Genomic DNA, 19,643 nt, shown 5'->3' with positions numbered 1-19,643 from the left:
ACTAACTTTCAAGTAAAGAAAAAAATTGAGTTTTAAAAGCAGTTCAAAGGCAATTCCTGTCTTGCTTACTGTAGTCATTTTATGTTTGCACCACTGTGCTGCATTTCCCAAATCCCAGTTCAATTATGCCAATTAGATTTAGATTTCAATCTCTCTTTCTTGCTCTGTTTGTTTGGGTCGTAGTTAAGAGGACCGAGTGGGGGCATTAGGCAGAGAGTCTGTTTAAGGTGGGTCATTTTATGGGATGCTTGTTATTTGTAAACTGTTTGGGGAAGGAGGATTAAGTTTTATCCTATGCACTGTAAATTGCCAACTATACTTACTGTGCAATATAAATACTTTAATAATCACAAATATAAAGCCACAACCTAAGCTTTAATGCGAAGTCTTGCCAAAAATTCTAAAGCTTTAATGGCTTTGTTCATAGGGGAGAATTTTCAATACAAAAAATAAATCTCATCCCACAGAAAATGATGATACTCAGCTACAGTGGAGGGAGGGATAGCTCAGTGGTTTGAGTATTGGCCTACTAAACCCAGGGTTGTTAGTTCAGTCCTTGAGGGGGCCACTTAGGGATCTGAGGCAAAAATCAGTACTTGGCCCTGCTAGTGAAGGCACGGGGCTGGACTCAATGATCTTTCAAGGTCCCTTCCAGTTCTAGAAGATAGATATATCTCCAATTATAAAAATATAAAACCCAAGCAGCAATATATTCATAAATCCAGTTCTCATAAAACTTTGTGTGAATGAACAAATTGCTTTGTTCTATAGTTATTAGCATTAGTATGATGCACTTTTTTTTTTTTTTAAAGACTGAAAATTTTCTGAAGCACAAGATTCGCAGCAGACCAGATCGATCAGAATTGGTCAGAATGCATATCCTGGAAGGTAGGAACCCATGTATCCTGTTTTTCAGGCTAACGGTTTATTTTAGTTGGGGCTATCTAACTGAATCAAGCTTTGTTATAAGGTAGTTATTAAGGTGCGGGACTCTTTTGCATGCCAATCTATAGTTCAGGTAATTGGCACTCCATGGATACTTAAACCAGTGGGGAGGAATCTTTATCCTTAATCCACAGCAGAGAAGACACTTTGGACCACTCCTCTCTTCTCAGCTGTGAGGAGGCTGCTGCTATAACCACAGTTTCCCTTAAATAAAAATTGTATTTAAATATAAAGTTAATTGCTGTATTATCTATCTCCTAAGAGTTGTATATACAGTATACATTGTTGCAGTCTTTCAAGGAAGCCCTGAAACAATCTTACAATTTTAAGGGATGTTTTCAGCAGTAGATTAATCATTAATGAGCTCATCTCTCCACATTTTGTTGCTTTGCTGTTCAGGTAAATTTAATACTCAGAAATAATAAAATCAATTTTTGAATGGGACTGCATTAGCATGTTTTAATATTGAAATCCCATTGTATGTACAAACAGCAGTAGTAAAACCGAAATGAATTAACAGTATTCCATTTGGTGAAATAGTCTGCTGTTTTTAGTTTTCAGAACATGAACTTGGGTACTACACTCAGATCAGGATTCTTCATATTGCCAGGCCATCTGCATTTTGTCATTAAAATTAGCATGCAACAAACATCTAACAACCTTCAAAATTACATTTTAAAATTAAGCCTTTTATAGTTGAGTTTGGCAAGAGAGGCTCCAAAAAATTTGTTTTGAAGTTGAAAAACAACAGTTTAATGGATTTCCTTCATATTCGTTCTGGGAAAACTGTCATTAGGGATAAAATCATATCAAGTTTCTGCCCAGTATATTGGGAAACAGCCAAGACGTTACATTCTGAAAATTGGGGTTTATAATAGAAATACCAACTCACCCTTAACTATAAGAGTGCTGCTATAATGTATACATTTTTACTAATGTGATCTGCTTTTAGATTTATGAATCATATTAGTTCTGTGTGTCATACTTTTGGTTTCACACACGATTACAATATATGCTGATATTATTACTGTAGAATAAGAAGTGCCTGCGTTCTTTAAAATGTCCCCGATGGGTTTTTTCTTTCCACTTCAGACTACTTAATTAGTCTAGCAGAATAAATTGATAGTCTTACTTTGGTGACAAAGGCCTTGATTCGGCAAAGTGTGTAAGCAATTGCGTAATTTAAACTGACTTCAGTGGGACTACTCAAGTGCCTAAAGTTAAATAGGTGTTTAAATTCCTTGCTGAATTGGGGCAAAAGTAATTGAAGAGAGTCAAATTTGACTCAAATTTTAGATTTGTAAAAATATGCTCATAGAATCAGTGAGGATTTTTTTTAATAACGAAAATCTTTTCAAATAAACAAGATATTTCACTGGAATGTTTTAAGCAAATAAACATTACCCTCTGGAGTTTTCAGCTCAAACATAACCCAGAGAATTGAAAGTGAAATTGGTAAGAAACTGGCTATCATCAACTGCAAAATTGTGTAGTCTTCTCCCTAGTGAAACAAATGTCAAAAGTAACCAATACTACAGGGGTTGGCAACCTTTCAGAAGTGGTGTGCCGAGTCTACATTTATTCTCTCTAATTTAAGGTTTCGTGTGCCAGTAATACACTTTTAACATTTTTAGAAGGTCTTTTTCTACAAGTCTATAATATATAACTCAGCTATTTTGTATGTAAAGTAAATACAGTTTTAAAAATGTTTAAGAAGCTTCATTTAAAATTAAATTAAAACACAGAGTCCCCGGACCAGTGGCCAGGACCCGGGCAGTACGAGTGTCACTGAAAATCAGCTCGCATGCCACCTTCGGCACACGTGCCATAGGTTGCCAACCCCCGCAATACTATATCATAAATTGTGAAGTTGTGTAAGTTGTTTTAATTATTTCAGTAACATAGAAAAGGACTTTTTGTAATAAAACATTTAAATCTGATAGTGCCTCTGTAATAGGTCAGTACCATTTATATAGCTGCTTATACTAATAAACAGCATTTTGGTATCCTGTCCATCTGTTGTAGTGTACAGTAAATATTACACACCTTGTTTATGTTGTGTAGATTCTGTAGCTACAAATTGCATCCTAAATTGATGACAGGGCAGGGTCCTTGATCACAGAGTTCCTAAGACAATGGGGTCTTGATTTGGGATCCCCAGGCACTACTGTAATTTAATAATAAAACTAATAATTATTATTAAATACTATGTTGGTTGGGTGGGCCTGTTTGACCTTGATTTTTTTGGCTGGGTATAAGTTTTTGAATTTAAATTTTAAATTTCATTGCCATTAAGGCAATATGAGAAATTTATCGTAACTGGAGAAAAAAGGACAAATGACTTCAAAACCAGAAAGTTTTTGTGAGTTGGTCTTTTTTCATGTGTTTTTGTTTTGGTTTGTTTAAAATGTTACAAATACAAATGGCTGCAGAAGTCTTTAAAAGTGCTATATTTAGCTAATTGTGGGATGTTATAAACGAGCTATCTAGAACATTTTCCTTTTCTAATATTAATTTTGACGATCTGTAGATAAGTTAGTACTATATACGTATTTTTATAACAAAATGACACACTCTAATAAAGGACTAAAATAACTCACTGATGTTTTAAAGTTTTCAACATGCATGGAGATATGGCTATGAAGATCAAATGCTATTTTGGTGGTCTTAAAATGACACAAAATAGTTAACAGAATCATTAAAAATTTTATCTCTTTTAGAGACATTTGCAGAACCCTCACTGCAGGCAACTCAGATGAAACTGAAGAGAGCTCGACTGGCAGATGATCTGAATGAAAAGATTGCTCAGAGGCCTGGCCCTATGGAACTGGTGGAAAAGAACATCCTTCCTGTAGACTCCAGTGTTAAAGAAGCAATTATAGGCAAGTAGAAGATCTACAGCTTGGATCTGTTATCAGTAAGGCAATATGAAAAATTAGTAATTTGAACCTTAACTTTAAAGGTTAGTTGAAAAAAATAAAAGTTAATTAGCTATGTATTATGTCAACTTCTCTAAGATACTTATGCCCTATCAGCACTAAATTGAGCAAAGTCATACTATTTTTTTTTTCAAACTCAGTTTTAACTGCACAGTTGATTGGAGGATAAAGCTATGTCTGTCTTACATGAGTGAATCTTTTAATTATTACAAATAATTAAAAATTGACACTACATAGACTCTTATTTAGTCACATCCCATCTTAAGGGACCATCCCACTAAATGCTTAGAATACAGTTCTTTGCATCCTTTCTTAGAAGACCATCACCATTGAGCTACCAATTTTTGGACCCTTGAATGTCATTTAAGATGGCTTTTATTGTGTTAAAAATAACATTCATATACAAAAATATTTAACTACAAATCATACTATGCTAGTTGATTTCCAACATTTCGTGGCTCCTCTAGCTAGCTAAATACTGACTTGAAACTAAAGAGTTTATTTTTTGTAAACGTCCTAGCAGTTGGACAAGAGAGTTATCCCCAAGCTTTGGATGATTACTCATTTGATGAAGACAGCAGTGACGCTTTATCTCCAGATCAGCCAGCTAGCCAGGAATCCCAGGGTTCAGCAGCATCTCCTGGTGAGCCAAAAACAAGTGACTCGCCATCATCAGTCACACCGAACACTACTTCTACCACACAGGTACAGTTTATAAATGTGAGAATCAAATCACAAACTTATGTATTGTAGTACTGTATTGCAGTAAAGAGAACACTGATAAAAAAGCACATGATGTTTTACTTTCTGCATATTTTTGTGGCATTTCGCTTAAATCGTGCTCATTCTAGGCACTGTTGATCAAAGTTGGAGAACATATTTGACCAAAGAGAGGTATTGAAGGCCCCGAACATAACATAGGAAAAGGAGGAAGCAAATAAAGAGCACTAGTTGTATTCTCACCTTTCTTTATTTCCCTCATTTTTTTCATTAATATTTTTCATTTTTAACTCATCTTTTATTTTATCTTTTCTACTGGCCACCATCTCTGTGTCTCTTTCTATCTATATATGACCCTAGAAATACTACTACTTCTTGAACACCAGATTTCATTCATCATACTGCCAAGCAACCCACAACTTCAGGTAACCAAACTAAAGCAGGTTTCGAGCTTTTAAAACTCTCAATATTGTTTGTGTAGGCTGCTTTTCATGTTGATAAAATAACCGGCTTCAATTTAAGCAAAAAGTCGAGAACTATTCTTTTTAAAGGATTGTGCTGGTTAAAATCCAGTTTACTCGAAAACGAACTAGTGAGACTTCTTGGTTCCCCTCTGTATGAATGTGGTAGAGGAATAGATGGAGGGAACATGACCTGCCTGCCTGCCAGTGTATGAAAGAAATCTTCGCTCATATTCTGTAATGTGGCCTCCCACCATTATATGAGGGTTGCATTTTACTTTTCCCTTTTATTGCAAGTACCCTTCCCCTGCACTCTTAAAAGCAATCAACCTGAAACTTCAAGCCAGAATCCAAATATATGTGTGGAATTTCCTCCACCGTCAACATGGATAAACATTCAGAAAGTGCTTTAAAAATAATGGAGGTGGCAACATTCACTTAACAGTCATTCTAACGAGAGAGAAAACAGATCAGTTCCTAAAGTATCCCATTCTTAGCTGTTACACTGTGCAAAAATGTTTGGGTCACTTCTGAATGTAGGTGTATTTCGTAGTAGTGTATTGTGATCGCCTTGTCTGATCAGTTTGAACAGAAGGAACATATCTGCATTCCTTTTATTTGCTAAATAAATACAGGGAACATTTGTACTATTTAATTATGCAAAGTGATTAACAAAAGCAGGGAACAGGAAATTTCCCATGTAGCATAATTTACATAATCTAAGTAACCATTTCTTTGCTATCCATATATTTCACATTTCCACTGTACTTCAGAGATGACATTTGAATTAGATATTTGGGGGAGGAAAGATAATACCCAGTTAAAATCAGACAGAAAAATGGATAAACCTTTGAAAAAGATTACTTTCATACTGTTTTCAAGCTCTCTGTGTATTCTAGAACTGATAATTAATTAAATCATCTCAGATTCATTGCTTGCTAGTATCTGTAATTATTGGATCCTTTTTAATGGAATTTAGAGACACTTGTTTACCTAGATTACTTTGCAAATGCTTGCAGTAAAAGGGTTCAAAAAAGAGCTTAGGGTTCAAAAAAGAACTAGATAAATGGAGGATGATAGGTCCATCAGTGGCTACCAGGATGGACAGGGATGGTGTCCCTTGTCTTTGTTTGCAAGAAGCTGGGAATGGCTCACTTGATTACCTGTTCTGTTCATACCCTCTGGCGCACCTGGCATTGGCCACTGTCGGAAGACAGGATACTGGGCTAAATGGACCTTTGGTCTGACCCTTATGGCCGTTCTTATGTTGCTGCACTGGAATGTGAAGAACCCAGTTTGCTCTTCCTAGGTTCCAAGAGTGAAATCCTGGCTTCCTTGAAGTCAATAGCAAAACTCCCATTCACTTCAAGGAAGCCAATATTTCACTCCATGCTTTTTCCAGAATCTACAGACCCTCTGCAGTCATCTCAGAAGAATGTTTTGTCTTTAATGGTAATGGTTAACTGCAGTTGCTACTGGCTTTTTAGTACCTTTCTTCGTTCCAGATAGTTAACTTGTATAAATCATCATAACTCTATTGAAGTCAGTCAGTGGGGCTATGACAGTCTTCATCAGCAGAGTATCTGGCCCTGGTTTCCAAAAAAGATCACAGAAGTAATGAAGATGTTGTTTTTTATATTTATATCGTTTTAAAACAGTGTAGATGTTCAGTATTAAGAAACAAAACAAACTTACTGTTTCTCATCTAAACTAGATTTTCTTGTTTTCTTGCGTTATGTATTTAAATTAGATTTTCCAAAGAAGAGGAGAAGAAAACTTGAAATACTAAAAGGAACAAAACTGGCAGATGCAACATTTTTCTAATCTATAATAAGATAACTGAATTAATGGTTTTTTTTTTAAATAGATTAACAAAAAATCAAATGTAGATTTGACTCAGTAGCTTCAAAATAGTACTATCCACTGTCGTGGAGAGATCAGAGCTTAATTTTAGTCTTTTTGTAGCTTATGTTCTTAGGTCAAAGAAGCAACATTGCTTCTCTCAGGTGCTTCATTGACTGGTCCAAAGGTAGTCTCATTCAAAAGGATGGCAGTTTTATGTGTCTGCCCTGCTCTACACTGGGGGTGGGGATTGATCTAAGATACGCAACTTCAGCTACGAGAATAGCAGAGCTGAAGTCCGTGCATCTTAGATCAACTTATCTTGACTGCCGCTGCCCCTCATCCCCCGCCCCGTCGACTCTGCTTCCACCTCTCAGCAGTGGTAGAGTTCTGGATTCAACAGCAGAGTGATAAGGGATCAATTTATCGCATCTACACTAGACACAATAAATCAATCCCTGATAGATCGATCACTAACCACCGATCTGATGGGTAGTGAAGACCTGCCCTCTAACAGTATAAATTATTAGATCTACAAGGGAAACAGATTGCCTCTTCAGAAGTAGAGGTGATTAAGATTGATCCAAATTACTCCATTAATAAGCTCCAAGGGCCTAATCAGTGTCATCTCATAGACTCATAGGTCAGAAGGGACCAATCTGATCATCTAGTCTGACCTCCTGCACAAGGCAGGCCACAGAACCCCACCCATCCAATTTTATAACAACCCCTATCCCAGGACCGAGTTATTGAAATCCTCAAAATTGGTTTGAAGACCTCAAGCTGCAGAGAAACCACCAGCAAGCGACCCGTGCCCAAAGGAATATTAAGACCATAGTGACGGTTTGCTTTTTGCCAAGGGCCGATGGAACACTTCTGCACCCTGAAGTCTTTAAACCATGATTTGAGGACTTAAATGGCTCTGACATAGGTTTGATACAGGAGTGGGTGGGTGAGATTCTGTGGCCTGCATTGTGCAGGAGGTCGGACTAGATGATCATAATGGTCCCTTCTAACCTTAAAGTCTAAGATTCTATGATTCTTGTTTCAAACATTTTAAAAAATCTGGTAATAGCAGACAGGTGGAGACATAATGCTGTACTTGAATTTATTTTCTCAAAAGCCTGTCTCAACCAATTTGTAATATTTGTAGACTTAAAGAACTAAACACTAGATTACCCCATTATTTTTTTGGATTATTAGTCTAACCGTTTATACCATTTAGAATAGGCCTTATTTAAATATTTTTGGATCTTTTCAAATATATTGATTTCAGTTACAACACAGAATACAAAGTGTACAGTGCTCATTTATATTTATTTTTTATTTAAAATATTTGCATTGTAAAAAACAAAAGAAATAGTATTTTTAAATTCACGTAATACAAATACTGTAGGGCAATCTCTTTATCATGAAAGTTGAACTAACAAATGTAGAATTATGTACAAAAAATAACTGCTTTCAAAAATAAAACAATGTAAAACTTTACAGCCTACAAGTCCACTTAGTCCTACTTCTTGACAGACAAGTTGGGCTACAATTTGCAGGAGATAGTACCGCCCACTTCTTATTTACAATGTCACCTCAAAGTGAGAACAGGCATTCACCTGGCACTGTTGTAGCCAATATCGCAAGATATTTATGTGCCAGATGTGCTAAAGATTCATATCTCCTTTCATGCTTCATTCCAACTATGCTGATGGTGGGTTCTGTTCAATAACAGTCCAAAGCAGAGTGAACTGACTCATACTCATTTTCATCCTCTGAGTGAGATGCCACCAGCAGAAGGTTGATTTTCTTTTTTGGTAGTTCGGGTTCTGTAATTTCCGCATCGGAGTGTTGCTCTTTTAAGACATCTGAAAGTATGCTCCACACCTCATCCCGCTCAGATTTTGGAAGGCTCTTCAGGTTCTTATACTTTGGGTCAAGTGCTGTATCTATTCTTAGAAATCTCACATTGGGACCTTCTCTGCGTTTTGTCAAATCTGCGGTGAAAGTGTTCCTAAAAAGGACATGTGCTGGATCATCATCCAAGACTGCTATAACGTGAAATAACAGATGCTGGTAAAACAGAACAGGAGACATACAATTCTCCCCCAAGGAGTTCAGTCACAAATTTAATTAATGCATTATTTTTTTAATGAGCATCATCAGCATGGAAGCATGCCGTCTGGAATGGTGGCAGAAGCACAAAGGAGCATACGAATATTTAGCATATTTGGCACGTAAATACCTTGCAACACCAGCTATAAAAGTGCCATGCGAACACCTGTTCTCACTTTCATTAAATAAGAAGCAGGCAGCAGTATCTCCTGTAAATGTAAACAAACTTGTTTGTCTTAGCAATTGGCTGAACAAGAAGTAGGACTAAATGGACTTATAGGCTCTAAAGTTTTACATTGTTTTGTTTTTGAGTGCAGTTATGTAACAAAAAAATCTACATGTGTAAGTTGCACTTTCACGATAAAGGGATTGCACTACTGTACTTGCATGAGGTGAATTGAAAAATACTATTTCTTTTATTATTTTTACAGTACAAATATTTGTAATAAAAATAATATAAAGTGAGCCCTGTACGGTTTGTATTCTGTGCTGTAATAGAAATCAATATATTTGAAAATGTAAAAAAAATCCAAAAATATTTAATAAATTTCAATTGGCGTTCTGTTGTTTAACAGTGCAATTAATTTTTTTGAGTTAATCGCGTGAGTTAAGTGCGATTAATCGACAGCCCTAATTTAGAAGAAAATATGTATATATAATATAAAATAAATAAAATTTGGAGTTGCATTTTAAGCGCTCATAAGATCTGTCCACTGATTGGTGAAAACTAGAACAGTTTAAATACGCAAAATGAAATGTTGAGACACTTGATTCCCTCTTTCACAGTTCATTTGAACTGCAAAAATAGTTTGAGCTTTGCAAATAAACAAACAAAAGATCTTCACTATAATGTAGTTGTGTAGTCTAGAAAGGACAGTAACATTGTCTGACCTGGAATATTTCTGCATCTTTAAACATCTTGTAAAAATGCAGCTGGAAAACAACTTGCCAGATTATCAATGGAACTAATATCACTTGGACTGGAAATTAATTTTAAGTTTGACCAATTCCTAAAACAAAAGGCTATGTGTATAATATAGTCATCTGAGCATTGTTATCATGAGTGCCTCTCGCTGGATTCTTACAGCCAGTTTTGGTATCTCCACTCTTTGAGTTACTCAGTAGACCACTAGTTATGATGTTTACTTGTATTAGATGTTGCCAGACTGTTGGTTTTCCTCTAGTGTTAATTCTTAGTGCCATTTTGGTCCTTGGCTTCTTTGAGACAGCCAGCATGGATGCCCAATTAATATAAGTATGGTCCTGGGCTTTTTTGATGGGGGACATTTATCTACTTGGAACTGGAGACCACCAATTCATTTAAAGTAGGTTACCAGACTTCCACTAGACTTTTAGTCACCATGGATCAATAATGAATTTGAACTTAAGTCCAGTTACTTTCAAGTAAATAAGGTAGTCACTATTACCTAAATAAAATTATCCCTGCCTTTTTCTTATTCCTCTTTACACTACCAACACCTTATTTTTTCTTTTCCTATGTCTTGCACTTCTTAGCCAGATTTCCTCCTTGTAATATTACATGTTGCTGCACTCATGAACACTTAAATTTTCAACCCAATGTCCTGCAAATTTTTTTTATTTGCATATAGACTTTTGATAACCCATTGTTAGTGATGGTTGGGATTTTCTGGTGCTTACACTCATACCTTCTTAATTGTATACTCTAAATTAAACGTGTAGCTTTTGCAGTGCGACTAAGATTAACTATTTTACAGTTAATGGAAAGATTTAAGGAGGAAACAATTTTAATGGCCAGAGTGATGAGTATTAATGTAAAACTGTAATATCTCTTTTGGTTAGTGATGGCTGTAATCTAGTGCCGGATTTTCAGAACAACTCCATAGGGAGCTCAGGGTGTTTCATGAAGGTTCTGTACAAAGTACAAAATACAGAACTGAGCATTTTGGAACATTTTCACATTTGTTGTTTAAACTCACTTTATATTGGTACACTTATTTTTAAACTCAGCCAGTTGACTTTTAACATGGCCCTGACGCCTGTAAAATTGCAGTTACTTTACTATACATCATGGCAGAAACTGGAATTATTCTGAACCTTTTTCCTAACCACCACGATACAATGCAAAAAAGATTGCAAAATTCAAATTCAAGAAAAACATGTCTGTTTGAGGCACCTGATAGTGTACATCATTTATAGTGCATTCCTTCCTGAGATGCAAATTGTGACATGAATTAAGTTCCATATGGAGAAAATGTAATGTGTGTTGAGTGAAATGAAAACAAACCACATGAAATCAGATCAGTAAGTGAAGAGTTAGGCTCTTTATGAATAGTTAAATAAAAATACTTGAAGTAGTGCATGCCAAAAGCCATTCAAATGGTAAGTGTTAGATAGATACATGATAGCAACAATAAAACAACAGAGCACTTACAGCTAATTTCCAAAGCTCTTCAAATAGAGCTTTAAATCTTCTAGTTGCAGATTTTATACTGTGTTCCATGCTCTTCTACATATACATCCAGAAGTACAAAACTGCTCCTCCACAGACTGAAACAGATGCTTATCTTCATGTTCCTTTTGAAATATAAGAATAAGAGCTCACGTTGGAACATGTGCCTGGGAATTTGCTCTTTCACTCTGTTAATTTCCTCTGACAAACTTTGCCTTTTATTACAAAAGAAAATATAAAGAATATTTTGAAAACAATGGAGTATAGTCAGGACTCTTTGAAGACTTCCTCCTGTACATGTTTCCAGGCCTTAAAGCATTAAAACATTTATGATCCCTCAGACAGATTGAGTGATGACCCAAAAGTCATCTTGCTTTCACCTAAGATGTTTGCATCTGGTAAGGATTAGCTGTTTTGACCTCATTACTTCAAACATGTCAAGTGATGATAACACTGCTGCTTAATAGCCAATTTCTTTTTAGACCAATTTCTGAACACTGAAGGACATTGCTTGATGAAGCAATGTGAAATGATTACTTTCCTAATACACTCAAACTAGCTGTTAACCTGGTGCATGTTCACTTCCAGTTAATAGAGAGAGTGCAGAAATAACACATCTGTGATGGGAAATGGGAGATCTGTTCTTTATTGTTGTCTTGACATATCTCCTTTAAGAAATAGAGAAGTGGCAACCAGTCCACAATTAAAACCTGTTAAATTAGAAAACATGACAAGAAAGTGAAGGACATTGTTGGCCTTTTCCTCCCCCTGCTTCCCCACCCCAAATAGAGCTATTGTAAAAACGAGGAGTCCACTAAGCTGCATATTTCATATGGTTTGCAACCCTTTCAATTTGCAGCTCACTGTCAATGTGAGAATGGGTAATTGACTGTGTGGCAGTGGGACTGTTCTAGTTCAAGTAACAGTGTTTGCTTGAGAGACAACAGTTTGATTCCTAGTATCAGTGAAATGGCAGGGTTTGTTTGGTTTGGGGTGGGTTTTTTTTTTCTCAGTAGTACTAATAAAAAGCCATTCTCTGAAGGGAAGAAAAGAAGAAATGTTGACTGGCTAGGTCAGGGAATTACATAGGACTACCACTTTAAATTTAGTTTCTTGTGCCATTGACCTCTGATGGCTGTAGACTTTGTTCCATGCAGGTAGGATGCTGTTTGCATTTGACCTTGCATTATTAAGAAAACCTCGAATATGGTCAGTTCTATACAATTTCATTCATTGAGAGTTGGCTGTAGTATCATTGCCTAGAGAAGTATAATCATGGGTACTGATACTGTTGCATGTTTTAGGATTTAAAAGGCTGAATAAGGAAAATTAGTAGTGCAGTTACTCAAAATATGTTTTATTTTAGCTTTTTTGCAAGTATATTGTTCACAGGTAACCTCCTTCCCTAGAAAAAACATAGATATGTTACCACACAGCACTTCCTAATCAAACCTACTTTATTCTTAAGGTAAAAAGCTTTACATAAAAACACGTTAAAAATGATAAAAGACCCTGTATATATGCTAATAAGCTTACCAGAATTAACCTTCACATGGACTCTGGCAGGAGCAGTCCTTCAGCTCTACCCAAGGGGAGCCCTTGTGATTACCTATTCATCACCGCTTCAGCTCAGAACAAGCACCCAGTCCCTTCCAACCACACACTGAGAATGTCTGAGCCCAAGGCCCATTCTAAAACCAGGCTATTTATTTAAAATCCCTTTCTTTGTCCATTGGTCCCAGGAGAATGTAGTTTGAATTAATAAATGTGCACCTTTCCAGTGGGTGGCTTCAAAGGGCTGATAGCAGAGGAAGTACATTAGCATCTTCCCATAGGTGCTGACTACATGGGTGCTCTCCCCCATAGGTGCTGACTACAGGGCTGGAGCACCCACAGGCAGCCCTCCCTCCCCCATCAGCTGTTGCGCAGCGTGCAGGAGGCACTGGGTGGGAAGGAGTGAGAGCAGGGTGCACTTGAGGTAGGAGACAGAATAGGGTGGGAAGAGGCTGGGTGGAGATGGGGAGTTGGCAGGGGTGGAGTGGGGGCAGGGCCTGGGGCAGAACCAGGGGGAGTCACCCCCTGGCACATTAGAAAATCACCTCCTCTGCATCTCCCTCTCTACTAAAGAAATACTTACAATGCCACAATAACACATACACTTTGTATTCCTTAATACAATGTACCCCAAAGGTATTAATCCTGATTCAGTAAGGTTTAAGTTAATTCAATAAGGTTCATTCTGTATATTGTAGGAAAGTGTCAGTCAGTCACCCCACAAGAATTGGCAGAGATATTCAGGTAGATATAATATCTTAGAACTACCTTTCTCATTTTGTGAAATGAACTACATTTCAAGTTGATGGTTCCCAGTGTCCCTTTCAGTTGTAAACAAACTGGAGGGAATTTAAAGAACTACAACTGAGGTCTCCAAAGGTCATAAAAACTAATTGATGTGGACACAGTGGCAAAATGAGGATAGACGCATGCATGGAATTAAGCGACAGGCCACAACTTTTATGAAACTTTAACACAGAGGAGGGGTGCTACCCAGGCATGTAATTGGTTCCAGTGCAGGAGTTACAGGGCTCCTTACCATATAACCCATAATGTGGCTAGGCTCCCCTCAGCCTGTACACCAGGACTCAGCTCTCTCTGAGTCCTAGCACCCTCCCTGGTTCAAGGGAGACAGAGGGTGGAGCAGGGTGGGGACCTTAGCTCACAAGGGCCATAGTCTGACCTCAGCTCACGAAGGACGCAGGGTCTCAACCTAAGCCCAACACCCATCACCGAAATCTCAGGTCTTTTACCTCTGGGAACTTTTCATTTTATTCTCTTAACTATCCTGGGAACCAGCCACAGGGGCCACCACTGACTAGCTTGGTCATTTCCACCCAACTATGCTGCATAGAGTCACAACCCCTGCCCAGTCCATGTTTCCACATGCTGTAGCAGCATGTCAGAACTTCCATCTGACAGATGTACCCCATCATCCCTTCTCACTGATTGTAAGCGACATCCTTATGCTGTATCACTGAACACTCTTTCTCCAGGAATATCTTGGTGACCCCCTTATTTACTTTCTTTTTAGCGTTGTCCAGATGGGTTGGGTCTGCTCCCAATCCTGGCCTATCAATGAGTGCAGAAGAGGCATGAGCTGATCCCACTGCATGCCTCTTCTGAATGCAAACAGTTTCGGCCCTGAGATCTAGCTGCCATCCTGGGTGCCCTCTTGTTGACCCAGTTCACTACAAGGTGCTCACAAATCTAAATGTTTACACTCTGGGTAGCTGCTGAAACAAACAAACATAGTGAGTTAATTACATTTTGCCGTTCCCTGCCGTCTTTTCATTGGTGTGGATGTAAGTCCTGTAAAACTTGATTTCCAGTGCCCTATTGCCTGTACCTGCCATGGGCCAAAACCTTTTGCAGCTGCTAATGTTGCCGCCCTGATCCTGGAAGAATGACTACCAAATTTACTCGCAATACCACAAAGCTTTTCTCAATTCTATGCTGAATTGATGCCTTGTCAGGAAGCTGCCATCAGCATGTATAAATAGCGAGCCTAGCTGCAGGCCCTGAATTTTTCGTGATGCTTTTATCGCCTTTACAGGGCACAAATGCTTCTCTGCACATTTCTTCAATGCTACATTAGCCCCTCTCCCCTTCTGGCCTGTTAGGGAGTACCTTAAGCATAGAAACACCAGTCCTTGCAGATAGCTGTATGTCAGTTACATTTAATGCACGCTGGGACCTGTCGGCAGCTGCTATAGGCACCAGTTCACCCACTGTCAAAGTGCCAGAGAAGGCAACAACAAATGCCACCTTAAATAACATGGTCTCCCTCTCGCAGTCCCAGACAGAGCCTTTGACAGCTCTGTCAGGGTTTCCAGTGTTATGAGTAACCTGTCCTCCCTCTGGTGCACTCGCTAGCCAGAGATAATGGAGGGAGCCCACCTGTGGTGGGTCACAGGCACCACATATTGTGCCATCTGGTGTGTGGGTGTGGGACACCCACAGTGCAGCCCTTCTGGTACCCTAAATTCCATGGACTCTGAAAGGCTTATAGGCCCTCAGAGTCCACAGGACAACCGAGTCTTCGACTAGCCTCACAGCTGTCATGAGCCATGGTCCCAGAATTGTTGGAGCATTGCTCGCGGATCCCTGCTGGCCAGTGGCAAGTTTCTGAAATCTGTTGTCCTGAAATTGACAGGGGATTGGCGGGACACATTATTCATTTCTGGAACATGCACTGCATGAAAAAGGATGTTAAACTGCAGGCAGTGTAAAATGAAGGCTCTCACCAGCCTTGCTACCCAAGCAGTCTTTGCCAACTGTCTGTCTGTTTACAACTCAAAGGGGACACTGGGACACCATCAACTTGAAATGTAGTTCATTTCACAAAATGAGAAAGGTAGTTCTGAGATATATCTATATAAGCCTGTATTCCCCTTTCACCATCACACTCAGGGAAGATGAGCAGTTCTGGCACTGGACTGTGTGGAAGGGACCTGCCACTCTCCCTCCTGCCACCTCCAGTGTGATCTCTGCCCTGTCTGTATGCTCAAAGCCTTTAGTGGACTTCAAGTTGTCTATCCAAGAGTGGCACCTCACTCTCTCATTTGGGATTTGATAATCAGCTGAAAATCCGTTCCGTAAATAAGCTACATCTTTCCCCCACCCCCAGGATAGTTCAATAACAAATTCCATAGCATTGTATTTTTAATTGAGAAGGATCCTGTTCCATTATTACTACCTCTCCTGGTAGTAACTCCTGAAGTACTGAGACCTGGAAAAACCCCTTTCCTACAATCTTGTTGGAACTGCCCTTGACCCCTGAAACAGGAGAGCGTGCTATGCTTACAGCAGTGTTTGTATCTGCCTGGGGTATGAAAACATTTCCCATCATTAATGCAAAGTACACATTGGCTTTTATACCCATATTTTGAAAATGAGGTTTTTGGCACTGACAGCTGGCTGTCTGTGAATGCCAGCTAGGCAGGGCGATAAGGAATCATACCTCCAGCCAAAAGTGTCTGGTCTGTCTTACCCCAGGGTCAATCAGGCTCCTCTGCCGCCCTCTGTCTAAATTCTCTGTCATACCTTAATCATTCTACCCCACCACAGACTTGAAGAAGGAGAGACACTTCTTGGGGCTCCTCACACAAATTATACTCACATAAATGTGGAAGGCTGCCAAACAGTTCAAGAGTTTGAGTCACCTTAGGTCTGCAGAGTTTCTCCTCACTTTTTTTTTTTTTTGGTATGTTATTTGCCTCTCCTCTGTCTGCTCTTCCCTGAACATCAAGGTAAATAAATTCACAAATTCCCTTTCCAACCTTTTCTTTAGGCCCTTTAGACAGATGATTCCTGAGTAGGTGATTGGATCCCACATAACCTGTACGGCTTTAGCTGCTGTGTCACCTGCCTATGTTTCATTAGGAATAATGCTACTTGATGCAGGGGATGCTCCGTTAGCTGCTCTGTTTTCCTTTGTGGGATATTAGCTTCCCCCCCCCCAACTTGTGAGTGTCACCCCCTCCTCTGAGAGTGGCCCACACTTGTCAGGCAGGCTGCCCAACCTATGGGCCACTAATACTGGTGATTTTAGCAGGTCACACCATATCCCTTGGGGTGGGTGTCCAAGTGAGGAGGGACCTGAGCTATCACCCTTGCCCCAAGTTCCAAGGTGCACAGTCCCCTCCATCAGTATCCATGAGCCTCTGGGGAACCCACCACACCTAAGGATGCCTGTTGGACTTTTGGCAGGTTATGGGAGTGAGGCACTGCATCATCCTTGTCCATTTCAATGAGGCTTGGACCCTCACTTTCTGCAAACGCAGAGTCTGAATCTATGACCTAGACCTCCTGTATGAGGGTTCAGGACCTCATTTGGGAGGAATGCATTCCTCAGACTCACCACCATCTGCGAAGTGAACTGTACCTGTTCTGGAAAGGTTCAGGTGCTGGATTTTAATGAATGTTTCTTTATTTTTCAGCAGTATCTCTCATTAACCTCTGCAGTCCCTGAATTCCTAAAGCCTGCCCCCACCACTGAGCAGCACACTACACACTCTACAACTACTACTACCACTCTGACCACAAATACTCTATCTGCAGCAAAGCCTGGGCCAACTTTGGTAAAGGTAGGTTATAATGAAGGCATTTGATGACTTTGCTTTAAATCTGCTCTCTCTAATCCTGTATATAATGAAATTGAATATATCATAGTGTTATAGTGCTTTTATCTATGTATATAAAATATCCTGTAGTGTTCAGTTGAATATACAGTGAAGTCAGCTGAAAACTGGCATACTGTATCAGATTTGCCATTTGTAATTTGCAGGCTCTGCAAAATGCTTTATGAGCCATCTGTATATTGTAGATGTAGATAGACCCAGCAAAATTCTGCACACTGAATCATGTAATAGGATTCATACCACATTTGAAGTACAAAAGAAAATGCAAAATGAGACAAAGACTGCAAGTACTTGCAAAATTGCCTTGATACTTTGTATTTTTTATTGGTGAAATTCATCCCTACCAGCACAGAGTCCAGCTAATCTGGCTTTGTGTGGGGGACTAAATGGGAACAAGGAAATTGCATTCACACCCCGACCCACAAACAGGCCATAGGGCTGCAGTGCATTCTCTCCCCAGCTATTTTCGAAGCCTGTGGACTGAATTAGTAGAAATTGTGCCGCCATGCTGCCTTGGTTTTTAGACCACCGGAGCCTCACAAGTGAGAATCCGCTAGGCCCGTTCATAGTAGCCCCTTCTGCACTAACATATTTGGAGCTAGCATGGAGCTTTTGCACAAATTTAGGTGTCCCTGTGTGTAAATGTCTACAGTTCTTGCCTCTTGGAGCCTCTGAAGGTGTTGTGGAAGGCAGTATAGACACCCTACACATCAGGATGAACTTCACTGTCTTATACTTTTATAAGGGATGTGCTGTGTTATTGTTTTATACTGGTATACTTTTGGAGGATATTCACTGAAATTCATTCACCAACTCACTTATAATGCAAAACCTTAACAACTTCAAACACCCCAAAATGCATGATTGTCAGGAATCAGGGCCAGTAGCAGAGCCAGTCTCCGGGCAACCTAGTTGAGTGCAGCCAGCCCGTAGTAGGGTGCCTGCTTGGTACACTGCCTGACTGGAAGAGTCTGCAGACTGACTCTTAAGCCTGGTAGCAGCAGCAGTTCAGCAGCCACTCAAAGCATTTTCCCATGGCTGCAATAGGTCCAGCCTACTTGTTTCCAGCCAAGTTCCCACTCTTGTCTCCAGACTTGCCTCGCTCCAGGTAACCTGGTCCTGACACTTGGCTCCAGTTACTGACTTTGGTTTTGATCCTTTTCTCTGGTGTGTGGCCTCTAACACTGGTTCTGACCCTTGGTTCCAATTCCTGACTACTGACTCCTGCTCTAACCACTAGGCTCAACTCCTGGATCTGTTCTAATCACTGGGGATGACTGCCCATATCCTGGTCACTGATCATTAGTGCACATAGGTCAACACAGAATTTCCCCTTTCAGGATTTTTGTGCTGTATATCTGTCTCCAGTTTTTCATTGGAAGTAGCTTCCAAGAGTTCACTTAAAGAGAATGCCCTGTCCAAAATGAAGTTTTTTTTACTGGGGGCACAAGGACCCTCCAGTGAGGGTATAGCTGAAAATAAACCTATTTTAAGAAGTATGAATCCAACTGCAAATAATTAAAGATGTTCAGAAATCCATCTCCTACATTTAAATGAAAGGGGAACAGTTAGTAATATTCCCAAGTCATGTGCCCTTTGGAGCAGTCTTCCAACCAGGAACTGATAATTACTGATTCTTTTGAATGCATTATATACTGCACACTCACAATTGCATCTCAACCCTGCTCGGAGATTTGGAATTTGTTTTAGTTCTCTCCTTAGAGATGAGCTTCCTTGAGGTAAAAAAGAAAAATTATATCCCAGGATATCTGTGGATATGTTTTATTCCAGAATCACATTTTGTGTACTGTTATGAGGAAGAAATATCGGCAAATACCTGCCTCAGCCAGGTTTGGTGTGCTGCTAGCTGGATCAGTAATCTCCAAAGGAATGAAGATTAGGGCATCCCTTGCAAGCTGAGAGAGTCATTTTATGAAACATTTCTGTAGGGTAATTGGAAAAAGAGCATTTCAATCAGTGGTGACAACTGTAAGTTTAGTTTGTA

The 19,643-nt window shown here is 39.3% G+C and overlaps 1 protein-coding gene across 11 annotated transcripts in view; it reads left to right on the top strand.

The window, feature by feature from the left end:
- Window positions 1-19,643, top strand: part of MRTFB (myocardin related transcription factor B) — a 215,427-nt gene that overhangs the window by 169,722 nt on the left and 26,062 nt on the right. For 6 of the 11 annotated variants that reach the window (XM_030577426.1, XM_030577425.1, XM_030577433.1 and 3 more), the window contains 4 exons: window positions 813-888; window positions 3,666-3,827; window positions 4,405-4,589; window positions 17,438-17,584. In XM_030577426.1, the coding sequence (XP_030433286.1) occupies window positions 813-888; window positions 3,666-3,827; window positions 4,405-4,589; window positions 17,438-17,584 (570 nt within the window). Of the gene's footprint in view, window positions 1-812; window positions 889-3,665; window positions 3,828-4,404; window positions 4,590-4,939; window positions 5,030-17,437; window positions 17,585-19,643 lie in introns of those variants that run through there. The other 5 variants (XM_030577429.1, XM_030577431.1, XM_030577430.1 and 2 more) reach the window with 3 other exon arrangements.

This window comes from Gopherus evgoodei, chromosome 10 (assembly GCF_007399415.2).
Source record: "Gopherus evgoodei ecotype Sinaloan lineage chromosome 10, rGopEvg1_v1.p, whole genome shotgun sequence".
In the NCBI taxonomy this organism is placed as follows: Eukaryota; Metazoa; Chordata; order Testudines; family Testudinidae; genus Gopherus; species Gopherus evgoodei.
The sequence above is the reverse complement of the archived record's forward strand: the minus strand, read 5'-3'. Positions and strand labels throughout refer to the sequence as shown.